Source organism: Heptranchias perlo, unplaced genomic scaffold (assembly GCF_035084215.1).
Source record: "Heptranchias perlo isolate sHepPer1 unplaced genomic scaffold, sHepPer1.hap1 HAP1_SCAFFOLD_757, whole genome shotgun sequence".
In the NCBI taxonomy this organism is placed as follows: domain Eukaryota; kingdom Metazoa; phylum Chordata; class Chondrichthyes; order Hexanchiformes; family Hexanchidae; genus Heptranchias; species Heptranchias perlo.
This window is the reverse complement of record NW_027139790.1, coordinates 66,936-94,403: the sequence shown is the minus strand read 5'-3', so window position 1 is coordinate 94,403 and position 27,468 is coordinate 66,936. Positions and strand designations below refer to the sequence as shown.

General features: G+C 53.4%; 1 protein-coding gene across 1 annotated transcript; it reads right to left on the bottom strand.

Annotated features, from left to right (window-relative positions):
• Positions 1 to 1,181: 1,181 nt before the first annotated feature.
• Positions 1,182 to 27,055, bottom strand: LOC137319191 (solute carrier family 25 member 44-like; the record flags this gene model as incomplete). Its single annotated transcript, XM_067981512.1, has 3 exons — positions 26,839 to 27,055; positions 6,836 to 7,505; positions 1,182 to 1,323 (listed from the first exon to the last, which is right to left on the bottom strand). Coding segments are annotated over exons 2-3 (776 nt in total), but the record flags the coding sequence as incomplete, so codon positions are not given.
• Between the last annotated feature and the right edge of the window lie 413 nt (positions 27,056 to 27,468).

The following is a 27,468-nucleotide window of genomic DNA, read 5'->3' as shown; positions in this document are numbered from 1 at the left end:
TGAGGAGGGGGAGGAGGAGGAGGGGGAGGAGAGGAGGGAGAAGGGGAGGAGGAGGAGGAGGAGGGGAGGGGGGAGGGGGAGGTCGAGGGGGAGGGGGGAGGTCGAGGTCGAGGGGAGGGGGAGGGGTAGAGGGGGAGGGGGAGGGGGGGCAGAGGTGGTAGAGGGGGAGGTGGTAGAGGGGGAGGTGGTGGAGGGGGAGGTGGTAGAGGGGGAGGTGGTAGAGGGGGAGGTGTAGAGGGGGAGGAGGAGGGTGAGGGGGAGGAGGAGGGTGAGGGGAGGAGGAGGTGAGGGGGAGGAGGAGGGTGAGGGGAGGGGGAGGAGGAGGGTGAGGGGGAGGGGGAGGAGGGAGGAGGGGGAGGGGGAGGAGGAGGGTGAGGGGGAGGAGGAGGGAGAGGGGGAGGTAGAGGGGGAGGGGGAGGGGGAGGTAGAGGGGGAGGGGGAGGAGGAGGTAGAGGGGGAGGAGGAGGTAGAGGGGGAGGAGGAGGTAGAGGGGGAGGAGGAGGTCGAGGGGGAGGAGGAGGTCGAGGGGGAGGAGGAGGTCGAGGGGGAGGAGGAGGTCGAGGGGGAGGAGGAGGTCGAGGGGGAGGAGGAGGTCGAGGGGGAGGAGGAGGTCGAGGGGGAGGAGGAGGTCGAGGGGGAGGGGGAGGTAGAGGGGGGAGGGGGAGGTAGAGGGGGAGGGGAGGGAGGTGGTAGAGGGGGAGGGGGAGGAGGAGGGAGAGGGGGGAGGGGGAGGAGGAGGGAGAGGGGGAGGGGAGGAGGGAGAGGGGGAGGTAGAGGGGGAGGGGAGGTAGAGGGGGAGGGGAGGTAGAGGGGGAGGGGGAGGTAGAGGTAGAGGGGGAGGGGGAGGGGGGAGGGGGAGGGGGAGGGGGAGGGGGAGGTGGAGGGGGAGGGGGAGGAGGAGGGGGAGGGGGAGGGAGAGGGGGAGGTAGAGGGGGAGGTCGAGGGGAGGTAGAGGGGGAGGGGGAGGTAGAGGGGGAGGTAGAGGGGGAGGGGGTAGGGGAGAGAGAGAGAGGGAGAGAGGGTGAGCGAGGGGGAGAGGGGAAAGGGAAGGGGAAGGGGGAAGGGGGAAGGGAAGAGAGGAAGGGGAGAGAGAGAGAGAGAGGGGGGGGTCAGGGGAGGGAGAGGGGGAGAGGGTGAACTGATCTCTGGACGGTCACCAGACACTCGATACCCCCACACACCCCTGTGCTGTTACCTGTACTCGAGCCCGGATCACATCCATCGGGTTTGTGAGGGTGGAGGCAGTCGCTGCTGCGAGAGGCCCAGCCACGGCCTGGACCAGGAGGTGCGGGCACACACTGGGTGTCACACAGGAGAGTTGTTCTGTGGAAAGAAGAGACACAAAGATTGAGGGGGAAGGTCCTCATTAGAGCTGAGAATCAGCACTTCAACAGAGGAACGAAACTCCCCCGAACAAACTCAGCGAATCAGGACTGTCCCCCAGTGAAATACAGTGACAGACCTGTACCCACCAGTACTGTACCCCCAGTGTTATACAGTGACAGACCTGTACCCACCAGTACTGTACCCCAGTGTTATACAGGGACAGACCTGTACCCACCAGTACTGTACCCCAGTGAAATACAGTGACAGACCTGTACCCACCAGTACTGTACCCCAGTGAAATACAGTGACAGACCTGTACCCACCAGTACTGTACCCCAGTGTTATACAGTGACAGACCTGTACCCACCAGTACTGTACCCCAGTGAAATACAGTGACAGACCTGTACCCACCAGTACTGTACCCCAGTGAAATACAGTGACAGACCTGTACCCACCAGTACTGTACCCCAGTGTTATACAGAGACAGACCTGTACCCACCAGTACTGTACCCCAGTGTTATACAGAGACAGACCTGTACCCACCAGTACTGTACCCCAGTGAAATACAGTGACAGACCTGTACCCACCAGTACTGTACCCCAGTGTTATACAGAGACAGACCTGTACCCACCAGTACTGTACCCCAGTGTTATACAGGGACAGACCTGTACCCACCAGTACTGTACCCCAGTGTTATACAGGGACAGACCTGTACCCACCAGTACTGTACCCCAGTGTTATACAGGGACAGACCTGTACCCACCAGTACTGTACCCCAGTGTTATACAGGGACAGACCTGTACCCACCAGTACTGTACCCCAGTGAAATACAGTGACAGACCTGTACCCACCAGTACTGTACCCCAGTGAAATACAGTGACAGACCTGTACCCACCAGTACTGTACCCCAGTGTTATACAGTGACAGACCTGTACCCACCAGTACTGTACCCCAGTGTTATACAGGGACAGACCTGTACCCACCAGTACTGTACCCCAGTGTTATACAGGGACAGACCTGTACCCACCAGTACTGTACCCCCAGTGTTATACAGGGACAGACCTGTACCCACCAGTACTGTACCCCAGTGTTATACAGGGACAGACCTGTACCCACCAGTACTGTACCCCAGTGTTATACAGGGACAGACCTATACCCACCAGTACTGTACCCAGTGTTATACAGTGACAGACCCGTACCCACCAGTGCTGTACCCCAGTGTTATACAGGGACAGACCTCTACCCACTAGTACTGTACCCCAGTGTTATACAGGGACAGACCTGTACCCCCCAGTACTGTACCCCAGTGTTATACAGAGACAGACCTGTCCCCACCAGTACTGTACCCCAGTGTTATACAGGGACAGACCTGTACCCACCAGTACTGTACCCCAGTGTTATACAGTGACAGACCCGTACCCACCAGTGCTGTACCCCAGTGTTATACAGGGACAGACCTCTACCCACTAGTACTGTACCCCAGTGTTATACAGGGACAGACCTGTACCCCCCCAGTACTGTACCCCAGTGTTATACAGTGACAGACCTGTACCCCCCCAGTACTGTACCCCAGTGTTATACAGGGACAGACCTGTACCCCCCAGTACTGTACCCAGTGTTATACAGGGACAGACCTGTACCCACCAGTACTGTACCCCAGTGTTATACAGGGACAGACCTGTACCCACCAGTACTGTACCCCAGTGTTATACAGTGACAGACCTGTACCCACCAGTACTGTAACCCAGTGTTATACAGTGACAGACCTGTACCCCCCAGTACTGTACCCCAGTGTTATACAGTGACAGACCTGTACCCCCCAGTACTGTACCCCAGTGTTATACAGTGACAGACCTGTACCCACCAGTACTGTACCCCAGTGTTATACAGGGACAGACCTGTACCCACCAGTACTGTACCCCAGTGTTATACAGTGACAGACCTGTACCCACCAGTACTGTACCCCAGTGTTATACAGGGACAGACCTGTACCCACCAGTACTGTACCCCAGTGTTATACAGGGACAGACCTGTACCCACCAGTACTGTACCCGTTATACAGTGACAGACCTGTACCCACCAGTACTGCATCCAATGTTATACAGTGACAGACCTGTACCCACCAGTACTGTACCCCAGTGTTATACAGTGACAGACCTGTACCCACCAGTACTGTACCCCAGTGTTATACAGTGACAGACCTGTACCCACCAGTACTGTACCCGTTATACAGTGACAGACCTGTACCCACCAGTACTGTACCCCAGTGTTATACAGTGACAGACCTGTACCCACCAGTACTGTACCCCAGTGTTATACAGAGACAGACCTGTCCCCACCAGTACTGCATCCCAATGTTATACAGTGACAGACCTGTACCCACCAGTACTGTACCCGTTATACAGTGACAGACCTGTACCCACCAGTACTGTACCCGTTATACAGTGACAGACCTGTACCCACCAGTACTGTACCCGTTATACAGTGACAGACCTGTACCCACCAGTACTGTACCCCAGTGTTATACAGGGACAGACCTGTACCCACCAGTACTGTACCCCAGTGTTATACAGGGACAGACCTGCACCCACCAGTACTGTACCCCAGTGTTATACAGGGACAGACCTGTACCCACCAGTACTGTACCCCAGTGTTATACAGGGACAGACCTGCACCCACCAGTACTGTACCCCAGTGTTATACAGGGACAGACCTGTACCCACCAGTACTGTACCCCAGTGTTATACAGTGACAGACCCGTACCCACCAGTGCTGTACCCCAGTGTTATACAGGGACAGACCTGCCCCCACCAGTACTGTACCCCAGTGTTATACAGGGACAGACCTGTACCCACCAGTACTGTACCCCAGTGTTATACAGGGACAGACCTGTACCCACCAGTACTGTACCCCAGTGTTATACAGGGACAGAACTGTACCCACCAGTACTGTACCCCAGTGTTATACAGTGACAGACCTGTACCCACCAGTACTGTACCCCAGTGTTATACAGGGACAGACCTGTACCCACCAGTACTGTACCCCAGTGTTATACAGAGACAGACCTGTACCCACCAGTACTGTACCCCAGTGTTATACAGTGAGAGACCTGTACCCCCCAGTACTGTACCCCAGTGTTATACAGGGACAGACCTGTACCCACCAGTACTGTACCCCAGTGTTATACAGAGACAGACCTGTACCCACCAGTACTGTACCCCAGTGTTATACAGTGACAGACCTGTACCCACCAGTACTGTACCCCGGTGTTATACAGTGACAGACCTGTACCCACCAGTACTGTACCCCAGTGTTATACAGTGACAGACCTGTACCCACCAGTACTGTACCCCAGTGTTATACAGAGACAGACCTGTACCCACCAGTACTGTACCCCAGTGTTATACAGTGACAGACCTGTACCCACCAGTACTGTACCCCAGTGTTATACAGTGACAGACCTGTACCCACCAGTACTGTACCCCAGTGTTATACAGGGACAGACCTGTACCCACCAGTACTGTACCCCAGTGTTATACAGGGACAGACCTGTACCCACCAGTACTGTACCCCAGTGTAATACAGGGACAGACCTGGACCCACCAGTACTGCATCCCAATGTTATACAGTGACAGACCTGTACCCACCAGTACTGTACCCCAGTGTTATACAGTGACAGACCTGCACCCACCAGTACTGTACCCCAGTGTTATACAGTGACAGACCTGTACCCACCAGTACTGTACCCCAGTGTTATACAGAGACAGACCTGTCCCCACCAGTACTGTACCCGTTATACAGTGACAGACCTGTACCCACGAGTACTGCATCCCAATGTTATACAGTGACAGACCTGTACCCACCAGTACTGTACCCGTTATACAGTGACAGACCTGTACCCACCAGTACTGTACCCGTTATACAGTGACAGACCTGTACCCACCAGTACTGTACCTGTTATACAGTGACAGACCTGTACCCACCAGTACTGTACCCCAGTGTTATACAGTGACAGACCTGTACCCACCAGTACTGTACCCGTTATACAGTGACAGACCTGTACCCACCAGTACTGTACCCCAGTGTTATACAGGGACAGACCTGTACCCACCAGTACTGTACCCCAGTGTTACACAGGGACAGACCTGTACCCACCAGTACTGTACCCCAGTGTTTCCAGTGACAGACCTGTCCCCACCAGTACTGTACCACAGTGTTATACACTGACAGACCTGTACCCACCAGTACTGTACCCCAGTGTTATACAGGGACATACCTGTACCCACCAGTACTGTACCCCAGTGTTTCCAGTGACAGACCTGTACCCACCAGTACTGTACCCCAGTGTTATACAGGGACAGACCTGTACCCACCAGTACTATACCCCAGTGTTATACAGTGACAGACCTGTACCCACCAGTACTGTACCCCAGTGTTTTTCAGTGACAGACCTGTACCCACCAGTACTGTACCCCAGTGTTTTTCAGTGACAGACCTGTACCCACCAGTACTGTACCCCAGTGTTATACAGTGACAGACCTGTACCCACCAGTGCTGTACCCCAGTGTTATACAGTGACAGACCTGTACCCACCAGTACTGTACCGTGTTATACAGGGACAGACCTGTACCCACCAGTACTGTACCACAGTGTTATACACTGACAGACCTGTACCCACCAGTACTGTACCCCAGTGTTATACAAGGACAGACCTGTACCCACCAGTACTGTACCCCAGTGTTTTTCAGTGACAGACCTGTACCCACCAGTACTGTACCCCAGTGTTTTTCAGTGACAGACCTGTACCCACCAGTACTGTACCCCAGTGTTATACAGTGACAGACCTGTACCCACCAGTACTGTACCCCAGTGTTTTTCAGTGACAGACCTGTACCCACCAGTACTGTACCCCAGTGTTATACAGTGACAGACCTGTACCCACCAGTACTGTACCCCAGTGTTATACAGGGACAGACCTGTACCCACCAGTACTGTACCCCAGTGTTTTTCAGTGACAGACCTGTACCCACCAGTACTGTACGCCAGTGTTATACAGTGACAGACCTGTACCCACCAGTACTGTGTTACTCTGGGACCCCTCTCCCCAGTAATGAGAGTATTGGGCTGTGTTACTCTGGGACCCCTCTCCCCAGTAATGAGAGTATTGGGCTGTGTTACTCTGGGACCCCTCTCCCCAGTAATGAGAGTATTGGACTGTGTTCCTCTGGGACACAGGTATTTACTGCCATGGGAACCTCTTCAACCTGTCCAAGGTGAACCCAAGCCCTGACCTTCAAGGCCACCGGTCGAACACACAGTCCCACCTTGGCCGCAGTGAATCCCACAGCCTGTCTCCCTGACCCCACCCTCGGTCAAAGACTGAGCACCTCGACTCTCAGCGCCCAAAGTCTGGGCACACGCACTGCGCTCAGTGGGCGAACAGTCGGACACCTGTTTGATGTTCCTTATAACTGGGCCCCACTGTCAGGTAGCCAGGAATCTCACCCACCTGCGTACAGATGGTAGAAAGGCCACCATAGTGCACTGTTGGGGATGTAGGTCATGAGTGATGCAGCGTATCCTCGGTAAAACCCTCGCAGCCCGTCCAGCTGGAAGATCTGGACGACCACCTCCTTGGTCTGCCCGATGACCAGCTGGTGCTTGCCGGTGCCCACCACCACTCTGGACTGCAGCTTGAAGCGACCCATGCTCTGGCCCTGGCCCTGCACCATCAGGTGCTGCGAGACGATGTCGATGGGCACAGTGATGGTCTGCGCCACCAGCGAGGCCGCGCCCCCGGCAATCACAGACTTCACCACGTTGCGGTTGTTGTACTGTGCGACGTACTTGCGGGTGAGCTCGTAGGTGGTAACGTAGCACTGGCCAGAGATGAGCGTGAAGGTGTTGACGAGAAAGCCTCGGTAGAATCCAGCCACGCCCTCTGTCCGCAGGATCTTGACAAACGCGTCAAAGGTGCCACCGTACAAACTCTTGCCCTTCTGGACCTGCAGCCGGGTGCGGATCAAGGTAAAGGGATAGACGCTGACTCGGATCATCATCGTCATACACACTCCAAACACATAGAACTTGCGTTTATCCAAATCCTCCCACTCGATGATCTGGATCTTCCGCCGATCGTCCATGGTGAGCAGAGGCCGATTCCCACTCGCGGCACGGACCTGGGCAAACAAACAACACCCCAGAAACATGAGGACCTCAGGCCCCTGTGCACACCTCGAACTCCGAGAATCACCAGTCACAGCGGGCGAGGTCAGGAGGTACCGACAGCACAGGGGGCCGAGTGATCAATGGATTATCGGCGCCACCACGAGGGAAGGGGAGTCTCGGGACTGGCATCACGGCACCAACCCACGTCCCCCGCCACACCGACCCCTGTCCCTTACCGCGACCAACACCGTCCCTCACCGTGCCGTGCTGCACCGTCCCTCGCCAGAACTAACCTCATCCCTCACCGCACAGAACCCACCAGTACTGTACCCCAGTGTTATACAGGGACAGACCTGTCCCCACCAGTACTGTACCCCAGTGTTATACAGTGACAGACCTGTACCCACCAGTACTGTACCCCAGTGTTATACAGGGACAGACCTGTCCCCACCAGTACTGTACCCCAGTGTTATACAGGGACAGACCTGTCCCCACCAGTACTGTACCCCAGTGTTATACAGAGACAGACCTGTACCCACCAGTACTGTACCCCAGTGTTATACAGTGACAGACCTGTACCCACCAGTACTGTACCCCAGTGTTATACAGTGACAGACCTGTACCCCCCAGTACTGTACCCCAGTGTTATACAGAGACAGACCTGTACCCACCAGTACTGTACCCCAGTGTTATACAGTGACAGACCTGCCCCCACCAGTACTGTACCCCAGTGTTATATAGTGACAGACCTGTACCCACCAGTACTGTACCCCAGTGTTATACAGTGACAGACCTGTACCCACCAGTACTGTACCCCAGTGTTATACAGGGACAGACCTGTACCCACCAGTACTGTACCCCAGTGTTATACAGAGACAGACCTGTACCCACCAGTACTGTACCCCAGTGTTATACAGTGACAGACCTGTACCCACCAGTACTGTACCCCAGTGTTATACAGAGACAGACCTGTACCCACCAGTACTGTACCCCAGTGTTATACAGAGACAGACCTGTACCCACCAGTACTGTACCCCAGTGTTATACAGGGACAGACCTGTACCCACCAGTACTGTACCCCAGTGTTATACAGTGACAGACCTGTACCCACCAGTACTGTACCCCAGTGTTATACAGGGACAGACCTGTACCCACCAGTACTGTACCCCAGTGTTATACAGGGACAGACCTGTACCCACCAGTACTGTACCCCAGTGTTATACAGTGACAGACCTGTACCCACCAGTACTGTACCCCAGTGTTATACAGAGACAGACCTGTACCCACCAGTACTGTACCCCAGTGTTATACAGAGACAGACCTGTACCCACCAGTACTGTACCCCAGTGTTATACAGTGACAGACCTGTACCCACCAGTACTGTACCCCAGTGTTATACAGGGACAGACCTGTACCCACCAGTACTGTACCCCAGTGTTATACAGTGACAGACCTGTACCCACCAGTACTGTACCCCAGTGTTATACAGTGACAGACCTGTACCCACCAGTACTGTACCCCAGTGTTATACAGGGACAGACCTGTACCCACCAGTACTGTACCCCAGTGTTATACAGGGACAGACCTGTACCCACCAGTACTGTACCCCAGTGTTATACAGTGACAGACCTGTACCCACCAGTACTGTACCCCAGTGTTATACAGTGACAGACCTGTACCCACCAGTACTGTACCCCAGTGTTATACAGGGACAGACCTGTACCCACCAGTACTGTACCCCAGTGTTATACAGGGACAGACCTGTACCCACCAGTACTGTACCCCAGTGTTATACAGGGACAGACCTGTACCCACCAGTTCTGTACCCCAGTGTTATACAGGGACAGACCTGTACCCCCAGTCCTGTACCCCAGTGTTATACAGTGACAGACCTGTACCCACCAGTACTGTACCCCAGTGTTATACAGGGACAGACCTGTACCCCCCAGTACTGTACCCCAGTGTTATACAGGGACAGACCTGTACCCACCAGTACTGTACCCCAGTGTTATACAGGGACAGACCTGTACCCCCCAGTACTGTACCCCAGTGTTATACAGGGACAGACCTGTACCCACCAGTACTGTACCCCAGTGTTATGCAGAGACAGACCTGTACCCACCAGTACTGTACCCCAGTGTTATACAGAGACAGACCTGTACCCACCAGTACTGTACCCCAGCGTTATACAGGGACAGACCTGTACCCACCAGTACTGTACCCCAGTGTTATACAGGGACAGACCTGTACCCACCAGTACTGTACCCGTGTTATACAGAGACAGACCTGTACCCACCAGTACTGTACCCCAGTGTTATACAGAGACAGACCTGTACCCACCAGTACTGTACCCCAGTGTTATACAGGGACAGACCTGTACCCACCAGTACTGTACCCCAGTGTTATACAGGGACAGACCTGTTCCCACCAGTACTGTACCCCAGTGTTATACAGAGACAGACCTGTACCCACCAGTACTGTACCCCAGTGTTATACAGGGACAGACCTGTACCCACCAGTACTGTACCCCAGTGTTATACAGGGACAGACCTGTTCCCACCAGTACTGTACCCCAGTGTTATACAGGGACAGACCTGTTCCCACCAGTACTGTACCCCAGTGTTATACAGGGACAGACCTGTACCCACCAGTACTGTACCCCAGTGTTATACAGGGACAGACCTGTACCCACCAGTACTGTACCCCAGTGTTATACAGTGACAGACCTGTACCCACCAGTACTGTACCCCAGTGTTATACAGAGACAGACCTGTCCCCACCAGTACTGTACCCCAGTGTTATACAGGGACAGACCTGTACCCACCAGTACTGTACCCCAGTGTTATACAGGGACAGACCTGTACCCACCAGTACTGTACCCCAGTGTTATACAGGGACAGACCTGTACCCCCCAGTACTGTCCCCCAGTGTTATACAGGGACAGACCTGTACCCACCAGTACTGTACCCCAGTGTTATACAGGGACAGACCTGTACCCACCAGTACTGTACCCCAGTGTTATACAGGGACAGACCTGTACCCACCAGTACTGTACCCCAGTGTTATACAGGGACAGACCTGTGCCCCCCAGTACTGTACCCCAGTGTTATACAGGGACAGACCTGTACCCACCAGTACTGTACCCCAGTGTTATACACGGACAGACCTGTACCCCCCAGTACTGTACCCCAGTGTTATACAGTAACAGACCTGTACCCACCAGTACTGTACCCCAGTGTTATACAGTGACAGACCTGTACCCACCAGTACTGTACCCCAGTGTTATACAGTGACAGACATGTACCCACCAGTACTGTACCTCAGTGTTATACAGAGACAGACCTGTACCCACCAGTACTGTACCCCAGTGTTATACAGCGACAGACCTGTACCCACCAGTACTGTACCCCAGTGTTATACAGTGACAGACCTGTACCCACCAGTACTGTACCCCAGTGTTATACAGGGACAGACCTGTACCCCCCAGTACTGTCCCCCAGTGTTATACAGGGACAGACCTGTACCCACCAGTACTGTACCCCAGTGTTATACAGGGACAGACCTGTACCCACCAGTACTGTACCCGTTATACAGTGACAGACCTGTACCCACCAGTACTGTACCCCAGTGTTATACAGAGACAGACCTGTACCCACCAGTACTGTACCCCAGTGTTATACAGTGACAGACCTGTACCCACCAGTACTGTACCCCAGTGTTATACAGGGACAGACCTGTACCCCCCAGTACTGTCCCCCAGTGTTATACAGGGACAGACCTGTACCCACCAGTACTGTACCCGTTATACAGTGACAGACCTGTACCCACCAGTACTGTACCCCAGTGTTATACAGAGACAGACCTGCACCCACCAGTACTGTACCCCAGTGTTATACAGTGACAGACCCGTACCCACCAGTACTGTACCCCAGTGTTATACAGTGACAGACCTGTACCCACCAGTACTGTACCCCAGTGTTATACAGAGACAGACCTGTCCCCACCAGTACTGTACCCCAGTGTTATACAGGGACAGACCTGGACCCACCAGTACTGTACCCCAGTGTTATACAGGGACAGACCTGTACCCACCAGTACTGTACCCCAGTGTTATACAGGGACAGACCTGTACCCCCCAGTACTGTCCCCCAGTGTTATACAGGGACAGACCTGTACCCACCAGTACTGTACCCCAGTGTTATACAGGGACAGACCTGTACCCACCAGTACTGTACCCCAGTGTAAAACAGGGACAGACCTGTACCCCCCAGTCCTGTACCCCAGTGTTATACAGGGACAGACCTGTACCCACCAGTACTGTACCCCAGTGTTATACAGGGACAGACCTGTACCCCCCAGTACTGTACCCCAGTGTTATACAGTAACAGACCTGTACCCACCAGTACTGTACCCCAGTGTTGTACAGTGACAGACCTGTACCCCCCAGTACTGTACCCCAGTGTTATACAGTGACAGACCTGTACCCACCAGTACTGTACCCCAGTGTTACACAGGGACAGACCTGTACCCACCAGTACTGTATCCCAGTGTTACACAGTGACAGACCTGTACCCACCAGTACTGTACCCCAGTGTTATACAGGGACAGACCTGTACCCCCCAGTACTGTACCCCAGTGTTATACAGGGACAGACCTGTACCCACCAGTACTGTACCCCAGTGTTATACAGGGACAGACCTGTACCCCCCAGTACTGTACCCCAGTGTTATACAGGGACAGACCTGTACCCACCAGTACTGTACCCCAGTGTTATACAGGGACAGACCTGTTCCCACCAGTACTGTACCCCAGTGTTATACAGGGACAGACCTGTACCCACCAGTACTGTACCCCAGTGTTATACAGAGACAGACCTGTACCCACCAGTACTGTACCCCAGCGTTATACAGGGACAGACCTGTACCCACCAGTACTGTACCCCAGTGTTATACAGGGACAGACCTGTACCCACCAGTACTGTACCCGTGTTATACAGAGACAGACCTGTACCCACCAGTACTGTACCCCAGTGTAATACAGAGACAGACCTGTACCCACCAGTACTGTACCCCAGTGTTATACAGGGACAGACCTGTACCCACCAGTACTGTACCCCAGTGTTATACAGGGACAGACCTGTACCCACCAGTACTGTACCCCAGTGTTATACAGGGACAGACCTGTTCCCACCAGTACTGTACCCCAGTGTTATACAGAGACAGACCTGTACCCACCAGTAGTGTACCCCAGTGTTATACAGGGACAGACCTGTTCCCACCAGTACTGTACCCCAGTGTTATACAGGGACAGACCTGTACCCACCAGTACTGTACCCCAGTGTTATACAGGGACAGACCTGTACCCACCAGTACTGTACCCCAGTGTTATACAGGGACAGACCTGTACCCACCAGTACTGTACCCCAGTGTTATACAGAGACAGACCTGTACCCACCAGTACTGTACCCCAGTGTTATACAGTGACAGACCTGTACCCACCAGTACTGTACCCGTTATACAGTGACAGACCTGTACCCACCAGTACTGTACCCCAGTGTTATACAGGGACAGACCTGTACCCACCAGTACTGTACCCGTTATACAGTGACAGACCTGTACCCACCAGTACTGTACCCCAGTGTTATACAGGGACAGACCTGTACCCACCAGTACTGTACCCCAGTGTTATACAGGGACAGACCTGTACCCCCCAGTACTGTACCCCAGTGTTATACAGTAACAGACCTGTACCCACCAGTACTGTACCCCAGTGTTATACAGGGACAGACCTGTACCCACCAGTACTGTACCCCAGTGTTATACAGGGACAGACCTGTACCCACCAGTACTGTACCCCAGTGTTATACAGGGACAGACCTGTACCCCCCAGTACTGTCCCCCAGTGTTATACAGGGACAGACCTGTACCCACCAGTACTGTACCCGTTATACAGTGACAGACCTGTACCCACCAGTACTGTACCCCAGTGTTATACAGAGACAGACCTGTACCCACCAGTACTGTACCCCAGTGTTATACAGTGACAGACCCGTACCCACCAGTACTGTACCCCAGTGTTATACAGTGACAGACCTGTACCCACCAGTACTGTACCCCAGTGTTATACAGAGACAGACCTGCACCCACCAGTACTGTACCCCAGTGTTATACAGAGACAGACCTGTCCCCACCAGTACTGTACCCCAGTGTTATACAGGGACAGACCTGTACCCACCAGTACTGTACCCCAGTGTTATACAGGGACAGACCTGTACCCCCCAGTACTGTACCCCAGTGTTATACAGGGACAGACCTGTACCCACCAGTACTGTACCCCAGTGTTATACAGGGACAGACCTGTACCCACCAGGACTGTACCCCAGTGTTATACAGGGACAGACCTGCACCCACCAGGACTGTACCCCAGTGTTATACAGGGACAGACCTGTACCCACCAGTACTGTACCCCAGTGTTATACAGGGACAGACCTGTACCCCCAGTACTGTACCCCAGTGTTATACAGTAACAGACCTGTACCCACCAGTACTGTACCCCAGTGTTATACAGTGACAGACCTGTACCCACCAGTACTGTACCCCAGTGTTATACAGTGACAGACCTGTACCCACCAGTACTGTACCCCAGCGTTATACAGGGACAGACCTGTACCCACCAGTACTGTACCCCAGTGTTATACAGTAACAGACCTGTACCCACCAGTACTGTACCCCAGTGTTATACAGTGACAGACCTGTACCCACCAGTACTGTACCCCAGTGTTATACAGTGACAGACCTGTCCCCACCAGTACTGTACCCCAGTGTTATACAGTGACAGACCTGTACCCACCAGTACTGTACCCCAGTGTTATACAGGGACAGACCTGTACACCCCAGTACTGTACCCCAGTGTTATACAGTGACAGACCTGTACCCCCCAGTACTGTACCCAAGTGTTATACAGTGACAGACCTGTACCCACCAGTACTGTACCCCAGTGTTACACAGGGACAGACCTGTACCCACCAGTACTGTATCCCAGTGTTACACAGTGACAGACCTGTACCCACCAGTACTGTACCCCAGTGTTATACAGGGACAGACCTGTACCCCCCAGTACTGTACCCCAGTGTTATACAGGGACAGACCTGTACCCACCAGTACTGTACCCCAGTGTTATACAGGGACAGACCTGTACCCCCCAGTACTGTACCCCAGTGTTATGCAGAGACAGACCTGTACCCACCAGTACTGTACCCCAGTGTTATACAGAGACAGACCTGTACCCACCAGTACTGTACCCCAGCGTTATACAGAGACAGACCTGTACCCACCAGTGCTGTACCCCAGTGTTATACAGGGACAGACCTGTACCCACCAGTACTGTACCCCAGTGTTATACAGAGACAGACCTGTACCCACCAGTACTGTACCCCAGTGTTATACAGAGACAGACCTGTACCCACCAGTACTGTACCCCAGTGTTATACAGAGACAGACCTGTACCCACCAGTACTGTACCCCAGTGTTATACAGAGACAGACCTGTACCCACCAGTACGGTACCCGTGTTATACAGAGACAGACCTGTACCCACCAGTACTGTACCCCAGTGTTATACAGTGAGAGACCTGTACCCACCAGTACTGTACCCCAGTGTTATACAGGGACAGACCTGTACCCACCAGTACTGTACCCCAGTGTTATACAGGGACAGACCTGTACCCCCCAGTACTGTACCCCAGTGTTATGCAGAGACAGACCTGTACCCCCCAGTACTGTACCCCAGTGTTATACAGGGACAGATCTGTACCCACCAGTACTGTACCCCAGTGTTATACAGTGACAGACCTGTACCCACCAGTACTGTACCCCAGTGTTATACAGGGACAGACCTGTACCCACCAGTACTGTACCCCAGTGTTATACAGTGACAGACCTGTACCCACCAGTACTGTACCCCAGTGTTATACAGTGACAGACCTGTACCCCCCAGTACTGTACCCCAGTGTTATACAGTGACAGACCTGTACCCACCAGTACTGTACCCCAGTGTTATACAGTGACAGAACTGTACCCACCAGTACTGTACCCCAGTGTTACACAGTGACAGACCTGTACCCACCAGTACTGTACCCCAGTGTTATACAGAGACAGACCTGTACCCACCAGTACTGTACCCCAGTGTTATACAGTGACAGACCTGTACCCACCAGTACTGTACCCCAGTGTTATACAGTGACAGACCTGTACCCACCAGTACTGTACCCGTGTTATACAGTGACAGACCTGTACCCACCAGTACTGTACCCCAGTGTTATACAGAGACAGACCTGTACCCACCAGTACTGTACCCCAGTGTTATACAGTGACAGACCTGTACCCACCAGTACTGTACCCGTTATACAGTGACAGACCTGTACCCACCAGTACTGTACCCCAGTGTTATACAGGGACAGACCTGTACCCACCAGTACTGTACCCGTTATACAGTGACAGACCTGTACCCACCAGTACTGTACCCCAGTGTTATACAGGGACAGACCTGTACCCACCAGTACTGTACCCCAGTGTTATACAGGGACAGACCTGTACCCCCCAGTACTGTACCCCAGTGTTATACAGTAACAGACCTGTACCCACCAGTACTGTACCCCAGTGTTATACAGGGACAGACCTGTACCCACCAGTACTGTACCCCAGTGTTATACAGGGACAGACCTGTACCCACCAGTACTGTACCCCAGTGTTATACAGGGACAGACCTGTACCCCCCAGTACTGTCCCCCAGTGTTATACAGGGACAGACCTGTACCCACCAGTACTGTACCCGTTATACAGTGACAGACCTGTACCCACCAGTACTGTACCCCAGTGTTATACAGAGACAGACCTGTACCCACCAGTACTGTACCCCAGTGTTATACAGTGACAGACCCGTACCCACCAGTACTGTACCCCAGTGTTATACAGTGACAGACCTGTACCCACCAGTACTGTACCCCAGTGTTATACAGAGACAGACCTGCACCCACCAGTACTGTACCCCAGTGTTATACAGAGACAGACCTGTCCCCACCAGTACTGTACCCCAGTGTTATACAGGGACAGACCTGTACCCACCAGTACTGTACCCCAGTGTTATACAGGGACAGACCTGTACCCCCCAGTACTGTACCCCAGTGTTATACAGGGACAGACCTGTACCCACCAGTACTGTACCCCAGTGTTATACAGGGACAGACCTGTACCCACCAGGACTGTACCCCAGTGTTATACAGGGACAGACCTGCACCCACCAGGACTGTACCCCAGTGTTATACAGGGACAGACCTGTACCCACCAGTACTGTACCCCAGTGTTATACAGGGACAGACCTGTACCCCCAGTACTGTACCCCAGTGTTATACAGTAACAGACCTGTACCCACCAGTACTGTACCCCAGTGTTATACAGTGACAGACCTGTACCCACCAGTACTGTACCCCAGTGTTATACAGTGACAGACCTGTACCCACCAGTACTGTACCCCAGCGTTATACAGGGACAGACCTGTACCCACCAGTACTGTACCCCAGTGTTATACAGTAACAGACCTGTACCCACCAGTACTGTACCCCAGTGTTATACAGTGACAGACCTGTACCCACCAGTACTGTACCCCAGTGTTATACAGTGACAGACCTGTCCCCACCAGTACTGTACCCCAGTGTTATACAGTGACAGACCTGTACCCACCAGTACTGTACCCCAGTGTTATACAGGGACAGACCTGTACCCCCCAGTACTGTACCCCAGTGTTATACAGTGACAGACCTGTACCCCCCAGTACTGTACCCAAGTGTTATACAGTGACAGACCTGTACCCACCAGTACTGTACCCCAGTGTTACACAGGGACAGACCTGTACCCACCAGTACTGTATCCCAGTGTTACACAGTGACAGACCTGTACCCACCAGTACTGTACCCCAGTGTTATACAGGGACAGACCTGTACCCCCCAGTACTGTACCCCAGTGTTATACAGGGACAGACCTGTACCCACCAGTACTGTACCCCAGTGTTATACAGGGACAGACCTGTACCCCCCAGTACTGTACCCCAGTGTTATGCAGAGACAGACCTGTACCCACCAGTACTGTACCCCAGTGTTATACAGAGACAGACCTGTACCCACCAGTACTGTACCCCAGCGTTATACAGAGACAGACCTGTACCCACCAGTGCTGTACCCCAGTGTTATACAGGGACAGACCTGTACCCACCAGTACTGTACCCCAGTGTTATACAGAGACAGACCTGTACCCACCAGTACTGTACCCCAGTGTTATACAGAGACAGACCTGTACCCACCAGTACTGTACCCCAGTGTTATACAGAGACAGACCTGTACCCACCAGTACTGTACCCCAGTGTTATACAGAGACAGACCTGTACCCACCAGTACGGTACCCGTGTTATACAGAGACAGACCTGTACCCACCAGTACTGTACCCCAGTGTTATACAGTGAGAGACCTGTACCCACCAGTACTGTACCCCAGTGTTATACAGGGACAGACCTGTACCCACCAGTACTGTACCCCAGTGTTATACAGGGACAGACCTGTACCCCCCAGTACTGTACCCCAGTGTTATGCAGAGACAGACCTGTACCCCCCAGTACTGTACCCCAGTGTTATACAGGGACAGATCTGTACCCACCAGTACTGTACCCCAGTGTTATACAGTGACAGACCTGTACCCACCAGTACTGTACCCCAGTGTTATACAGGGACAGACCTGTACCCACCAGTACTGTACCCCAGTGTTATACAGTGACAGACCTGTACCCACCAGTACTGTACCCCAGTGTTATACAGTGACAGACCTGTACCCCCCAGTACTGTACCCCAGTGTTATACAGTGACAGACCTGTACCCACCAGTACTGTACCCCAGTGTTATACAGTGACAGAACTGTACCCACCAGTACTGTACCCCAGTGTTATACAGTGACAGACCTGTACCCACCAGTACTGTACCCCAGTGTTATACAGAGACAGACCTGTACCCACCAGTACTGTACCCCAGTGTTATACAGTGACAGACCTGTACCCACCAGTACTGTACCCCAGTGTTATACAGTGACAGACCTGTACCCACCAGTACTGTACCCGTGTTATACAGTGACAGACCTGTACCCACCAGTACTGTACCCCAGTGTTTTACAGTGACAGACCTGTACCCACCAGTACTGTACCCCAGTGTTATACAGAGACAGACCTGTACCCCCCAGTACTGTACCCCAGTGTTATACAGAGACAGACCTGTACCCCCCAGTACTGTACCCCAGTGTTATACAGGGACAGACCTGTACCCACCAGTACTGTACCCCAGTGTTATACAGTGACAGACCTGTACCCACCAGTACTGTACCCCAGTGTTATACAGGGACAGACCTGTACCCACCAGTACTGTACCCCAGTGTTATACAGGGACAGACCTGTACCCACCAGTACTGTACCCCAGTGTTATACAGGGACAGACCTGTACCCACCAGTACTGTACCCCAGTGTTATACAGGGACAGACCTGTACCCCCAGTCCTGTACCCCAGTGTTATACAGTGACAGACCTGTACCCACCAGTACTGGACCCCAGTGTTATACAGGGACAGACCTGTACCCCCCAGTACTGTACCCCAGTGTTATACAGGGACAGACCTGTACCCACCAGTACTGTACCCCAGTGTTATACAGGGACAGACCTGTACCCCCCAGTACTGTACCCCAGTGTTATACAGGGACAGACCTGTACCCACCAGTACTGTACCCCAGTGTTATGCAGAGACAGACCTGTACCCACCAGTACTGTACCCCAGTGTTATACAGAGACAGACCTGTACCCACCAGTACTGTACCCCAGCGTTATACAGGGACAGACCTGTACCCACCAGTACTGTACCCCAGTGTTATACAGGGACAGACCTGTACCCACCAGTACTGTACCCGTGTTATACAGAGACAGACCTGTACCCACCAGTACTGTACCCCAGTGTTATACAGAGACAGACCTGTACCCACCAGTACTGTACCCCAGTGTTATACAGGGACAGACCTGTACCCACCAGTACTGTACCCCAGTGTTATACAGGGACAGACCTGTTCCCACCAGTACTGTACCCCAGTGTTATACAGAGACAGACCTGTACCCACCAGTACTGTACCCCAGTGTTATACAGGGACAGACCTGTACCCACCAGTACTGTACCCCAGTGTTATACAGGGACAGACCTGTTCCCACCAGTACTGTACCCCAGTGTTATACAGGGACAGACCTGTTCCCACCAGTACTGTACCCCAGTGTTATACAGGGACAGACCTGTACCCACCAGTACTGTACCCCAGTGTTATACAGGGACAGACCTGTACCCACCAGTACTGTACCCCAGTGTTATACAGGGACAGACCTGTACCCACCAGTACTGTACCCCAGTGTTATACAGGGACAGACCTGTACCCCCCAGTACTGTACCCCAGTGTTATGCAGAGACAGACCTGTACCCACCAGTACTGTACCCCAGTGTTATACAGAGACAGACCTGTACCCACCAGTACTGTACCCCAGTGTTATACAGGGACAGACCTGTACCCACCAGTACTGTACCCCAGTGTTATGCAGAGACAGACCTGTACCCACCAGTACTGTACCCCAGTGTTATACAGAGACAGACCTGTACCCACCAGTACTGTACCCCAGCGTTATACAGGGACAGACCTGGACCCATCAGTACTGTACCCCAGTGTTATACAGGGACAGACCTGTACCCACCAGTACTGTACCCGTGTTATACAGAGACAGACCTGTACCCACCAGTACTGTACCCCAGTGTTATACAGAGACAGACCTGCACCCACCAGTACTGTACCAGTGTTATACAGAGACAGACCTGTACCCACCAGTACTGTACCCGTGTTATACAGGGACAGACCTGTACCCACCAGTACTGTACCCCAGTGTTATACAGAGACAGACCTGTACCCACCAGTACTGTACCCGTGTTATACAGGGACAGACCTGTACCCACCAGTACTGTACCCCAGTGTTATACAGAGACAGACCTGTACCCACCAGTACTGTACCCCAGTGTTATACAGAGACAGACCTGTACCCACCAGTACTGTACCCCAGTGTTATACAGAGACAGACCTGTATCCACCAGTACTGTACCCCAGTGTTATACAGAGACAGACCTGTACCCACCAGTACTGTACCCCAGTGTTATACAGAGACAGACCTGTACCCACCAGTACTGTACCCGTGTTATACAGAGACAGACCTGTACCCACCAGTACTGTACCCCAGTGTTATACAGTGAGAGACCTGTACCCACCAGTACTGTACCCCAGTGTTATACAGGGACAGACCTGTACCCACCAGTACTGTACCCCAGTGTTATACAGGGACAGACCTGTACCCCCCAGTACTGTACCCCAGTGTTATACAGGGACAGATCTGTACCCACCAGTACTGTACCCCAGTGTTATACAGTGACAGACCTGTACCCACCAGTACTGTACCCCAGTGTTATACAGGGACAGACCTGTACCCACCAGTACTGTACCCCAGTGTTATACAGTGACAGACCTGTACCCACCAGTACTGTACCCCAGTGTTATACAGTGACAGACCTGTACCCCCCAGTACTGTACCCCAGTGTTATACAGTGACAGACCTGTACCCACCAGTACTGTACCCCAGTGTTATACAGTGACAGACCTGTACCCCCCAGTACTGTACCCCAGTGTTATACAGTGACAGACCTGTACCCCCCAGTACTGTACCCCAGTGTTATACAGTGACAGACCTGTACCCACCAGTACTGTACCCCAGTGTTATACAGTGACAGACCTGCACCCACCAGTACTGTACCCCAGTGTTATACAGATACAGACCTGTACCCACCAGTACTGTACCCCAGTGTTATACAGTGACAGACCTGTACCCACCAGTACTGTACCCCAGTGTTATACAGAGACAGACCTGTACCCACCAGTACTGTACCCCAGTGTTATACAGAGACAGACCTGTACCCCCCAGTACTGTACCCCAGTGTTATACAGAGACAGACCTGTACCCCCCAGTACTGTACCCCAGTGTTATACAGGGACAGACCTGTACCCACCAGTACTGTACCCCAGTGTTAGACAGTGACAGACCTGTACCCACCAGTACTGTACCCGAGTGTTATACAGGGACAGACCTGTACCCACCAGTACTGTACCCCAGTGTTATACAGGGACAGACCTGTACCCCCAGTACTGTACCCCAGTGTTATACAGTGACAGACCTGTACCCACCAGTACTGTACCCCAGTGTTATACAGAGACAGACCTGTACCCACCAGTACTGTACCCCAGTGTTATACAGAGACAGACCTGTACCCACCAGTACTGTACCCCAGTGTTATACAGGGACAGACCTGTACCCACCAGTACTGTACCCCAGTGTTATACAGAGACAGACCTGCACCCACCAGTACTGTACCCCAGTGTTATACAGGGACAGACCTGTACCCACCAGTACTGTACCCCAGTGTTATACAGAGACAGACCTGCACCCACCAGTACTGTACCCCAGTGTTATACAGTGACAGACCTGTACCCACCAGTACTGTACCCCAGTGTTATACAGGGACAGACCCGTACCCACCAGTACTGTACCCCAGTGTTATACAGTGACAGACCTGTACCCACCAGTACTGTACCCCAGTGTTATACAGTGACAGACCTGTACCCACCAGTACTGTACCCCAGTGTTATACAGTGACAGACCTGTACCCACCAGTCCTGTACCCCAGTGTTATACAGGGACAGACCTGTACCCACCAGTACTGTACCCCAGTGTTATACAGTGACAGACCTGTACCCACCAGTACTGTACCCCAGTGTTATACAGAGACAGACCTGTACCCACCAGTACTGTACCCCAGTGTTATACAGAGACAGACCTGTCCCCACCAGTACTGTACCCCAGTGTTATACAGGGACAGACCTGGACCCACCAGGACTGTACCCCAGTGTTATACAGTGACAGACCTGTACCCACCAGTACTGTACCCCAGTGTTATACAGGGACAGACCTGTCCCCACCAGTACTGTACCCCAGTGTTATACAGGGACAGACCCGGACCCACCAGTACTGTACCCCAGTGTTATACAGTGACAGACCTGTACCCACCAGTACTGTACCCCAGTGTTATACAGGGACAGACCCGGACCCACCAGTACTGTACCCCAGTGTTATACAGTGACAGACCTGCACCCACCAGTACTGTACCCCAGTGTTATACAGGGACAGACCCGGACCCACCAGTACTGTACCCCAGTGTTATACAGTGACAGACCTGCACCCACCAGTACTGTACCCCAGTGTTATACAGGGACAGACCCGGACCCACCAGTACTGTACCCCAGTGTTATACAGGGACAGACCCGGACCCACCAGTACTGTACCCCAGTGTTATACAGTGACAGACCTGTACCCACCAGTACTGTACCCCAGTGTTATACAGTGACAGACCTGTACCCACCAGTACTGTACCCCACTGTTATACAGGGACAGACCTGTACCCACCAGTACTGTACCCCAGTGTTATACAGAGACAGACCCGGACCCACCAGTACTGTACCCCACTGTTATACAGGGACAGACCTGTACCCACCAGTACTGTACCCCACTGTTATACAGGGACAGACCTGTACCCACCAGTACTGTACCCCAGTGTTATACAGTGACAGACCTGTACCCACCAGTACTGTACCCGTTATACAGTGACAGACCTGTCCCCACCAGTACTGTACCCGTTATACAGTGACAGATCTGTACCCACCAGTACTGTACCCCAGTGTTATACAGGGACAGACCTGTACCCACCAGTACTGTACCCCAGTGTTATACAGTGACAGACCTGTACCCACCAGTACTGTACCCCAGTGTTATACAGTGACAGACCTGTACCCACCAGTACTGTACCCCAGTGTTATACAGTGACAGACCTGTACCCACCAGTACTGTACCCCAGTGTTATGCAGAGACAGACCTGTACCCACCAGTACTGTACCCCAGTGTTATGCAGGGACAGACCTGGACCCACCAGTACTGTACCCCAGTGTTATACAGAGACAGACCTGTACCCACCAGTACTGTACCCCAGTGTTATACAGGGACAGACCTGTACCCACCAGTACTGTACCCCAGTGTTATACAGTGACAGACCTGTACCCACCAGTACTGTACCCCAGTGTTATACAGAGACAGACCTGTACCCACCAGTACTGTACCCCAGTGTTATACAGAGACAGACCTGTACCCCCCAGTACTGTACCCCAGTGCTATACAGGGACAGACCTGTACCCACCAGTACTGTACCCCAGTGTTATACAGAGACAGACCTGTACCCCCCAGTACTGTACCCCAGTGTTATACAGGGACAGACCTGTACCCACCAGTACTGTACCCCAGTGTTATACAGGGACAGACCTGTACCCACCAGTACTGTACCCCAGTGTTATACAGAGACAGACCTGTACCCACCAGTACTGTACCCCAGTGTTATACAGTGACAGACCTGTACCCACCAGTACTGTACCCCAGTGTTATACAGTGACAGACCTGTACCCCCCAGTACTGTACCCCAGTGTTATACAGTGACAGACCTGTACCCCCCAGTACTGTACCCCAGTGTTATACAGTGACAGACCTGGACCCACCAGTACTGTACCCCAGTGTTATACAGAGACAGACCTGTACCCACCAGTACTGTACCCCAGTGTTATACAGGGACAGACCTGTACCCACCAGTACTGTACCCCAGTGTTATACAGGGACAGACCTGTACCCACCAGTACTGTACCCCAGTGTTATACAGGGACAGACCTGTACCCACCAGTACTGTACCCCAGTGTTATACAGGGACAGACCTGGACCCACCAGTACTGTACCCCAGTGTTATACAGTGACAGACCTGTACCCACCAGTACTGTACCCCAGTGTTGTACAGGGACAGACCTGTACCCCCCAGTACTGTACCCCAGTGTTATACAGGGACAGACCTGTACCCACCAGTACTGTACCCCAGTGTTATACAGGGACAGACCTGGACCCACCAGTACTGTACCCCAGTGTTATACAGGGACAGACCTGCACCCACCAGTACTGTACCCCAGTGTTATACAGTGACAGACCTGTACCCACCAGTACTGTACCCCAGTGTTATACAGTGACAGACCTGTACCCACCAGTACTGTACCCCAGTGTTATACAGAGACAGACCTGTACCCACCAGTACTGTACCCCAGTGTTATACAGTGACAGACCTGTACCCACCAGTACTGTACCCCAGTGTTATACAGAGACAGACCTGTACCCACCAGTACTGTACCCCAGTGTTATACAGTGACAGACCTGTACCCACCAGTACTGTACCCCAGTGTTATACAGGGACAGACCTGGACCCACCAGTACTGTACCCCAGTGTTATACAGGGACAGACCTGGACCCACCAGTACTGTACCCCAGTGTTATACAGGGACAGACCTGGACCCACCAGTACTGTACCCCAGTGTTATACAGGGACAGACCTGTACCCACCAGTACTGTACCCCAGTGTTATACAGGGACAGACCTGGACCCACCAGTACTGTACCCCAGTGTTATACAGGGACAGACCTGCACCCACCAGTACTGTACCCCAGTGTTATACAGTGACAGACCTGTACCCACCAGTACTGTACCCCAGTGTTATACAGTGACAGACCTGTACCCACCAGTACTGTACCCCAGTGTTATACAGAGACAGACCTGTACCCACCAGTGCTGTACCCCAGTGTTATACAGAGACAGACCTGTACCCACCAGTACTGTACCCCAGTGTTATACAGTGACAGACCTGTACCCACCAGTGCTGTACCCCAGTGTTATACAGGGACAGACCTGTACCCACCAGTACTGTACCCCAGTGTTATACAGGGACAGACCTGTACCCCCCAGTACTGTACCCCAGTGTTATACAGGGACAGACCTGTACCCACCAGTACTGTACCCCAGTGTTATACAGTGACAGACCTGTACCCACCAGTACTGTACCCCAGTGTTATACAGGGACAGACCTGTACCCCCCAGTACTGTACCCCAGTGTTATACAGTGACAGACCTGTACCCACCAGTACTGTACCCCAGTGTTATACAGGGACAGACCTGTACCCCCCAGTACTGTACCCCAGTGTTATACAGTGACAGACCTGTACCCACCAGTACTGTACCCCAGTGTTATACAGGGACAGACCTGTACCCACCAGTACTGTACCCCAGTGTTATACAGGGACAGACCTGTACCCACCAGTACTGTACCCCAGTGTTATACAGGGACAGACCTGTACCCCCCAGTACTGTACCCCAGTGTTATACAGTGACAGACCTGTACCCACCAGTACTGTACCCCAGTGTTATACAGGGACAGACCTGTACCCACCAGTACTGTACCCCAGTGTTATACAGGGACAGACCTGTACCCCCCAGTACTGTACCCCAGTGTTATACAGTGACAGACCTGTACCCACCAGTACTGTACCCCAGTGTTATACAGGGACAGACCTGTACCCACCAGTACTGTACCCCAGTGTTATACAGAGACAGACCTGTACCCACCAGTACTGTACCCCAGTGTTATACAGTGACAGACCTGTACCCACCAGTACTGTACCCCAGTGTTATACAGGGACAGACCTGTACCCACCAGTACTGTACCCCAGTGTTATACAGTGACAGACCTGTACCCACCAGTACTGTACCCCAGTGTTATACAGGGACAGACCTGTCCCCACCAGTACTGTACCCCAGTGTTATACAGGGACAGACCTGTACCCACCAGTACTGTACCCCAGTGTTATACAGGGACAGACCTGTACCCACCAGTACTGTACCCCACTGTTATACAGGGACAGACCTGTACCCACCAGTACTGTACCCCACTGTTATACAGGGACAGACCTGTACCCCCCAGTACTGTACCCGTGTTATACAGGGACAGACCTGTACCCACCAGTACTGTACCCCAGCGTTATACAGTGACAGACCTGTACCCACCAGTACTGTACCCCAGTGTTATACAGAGACAGACCTGTACCCACCAGTACTGTACCCCAGTGTTATACAGGGACAGACCTGTACCCACCAGTACTGTACCCCAGTGTTATACAGAGACAGACCTGTACCCACCAGGACTGTACCCCAGTGTTATACAGTGACAGACCTGTACCCACCAGTACTGTACCCCAGTGTTATACAGAGACAGACCTGTACCCACCAGTACTGTACCCCAGTGTTATCCACTGGCCGCTCCGATGATGATCCAGTCTCCGCGCTTCTCTCCCAGCCCCTCGGCCCGGGACACTGACCCTGACCCCGGGCCCGGCCGCGACTCCAACTCCGAGGCTTCGCACCCGCTCCGGGCCGCCAAGCAAACCGGAAGTGGGGTGTGGTTGACTGACATCGCGCTGCTCCAATCAGGATGGTGATCCGGCCCTGGAGGGGGCGGGATCATCGCCGAGCCCCGCCCACCGCCCGTCAGACACTCAACGGAAACCGCGCTCGCGCCCGGCCGGACATCCGGGTTAGAGAGAGCGCGCGGACAGTGGGCGGGGCGGGGGCACAGGGCCACGCCCATCGAGCCCTAACCCCGCCCCCATAGGCAGGGCCACGCCCATAGACAGGTCCCGCCGCCCGAGTCCGAACCGCAGCCCCGCCCACCAAGCCATAGCCCCGCCCATACATCAGGACCCGCCCACCGAGCCCCGGCCCCGCCCACACACAGGGCCACGCCCACCGAGTTCCAACCGCAGCCCCGGCCCCGCCCACCGAGCCCCGCCCCCGCCCACACACAGGGCCACGCCCACCGAGTCCCAACCGCAGCCCCGGCCCCGCCCACCGAGCCCCG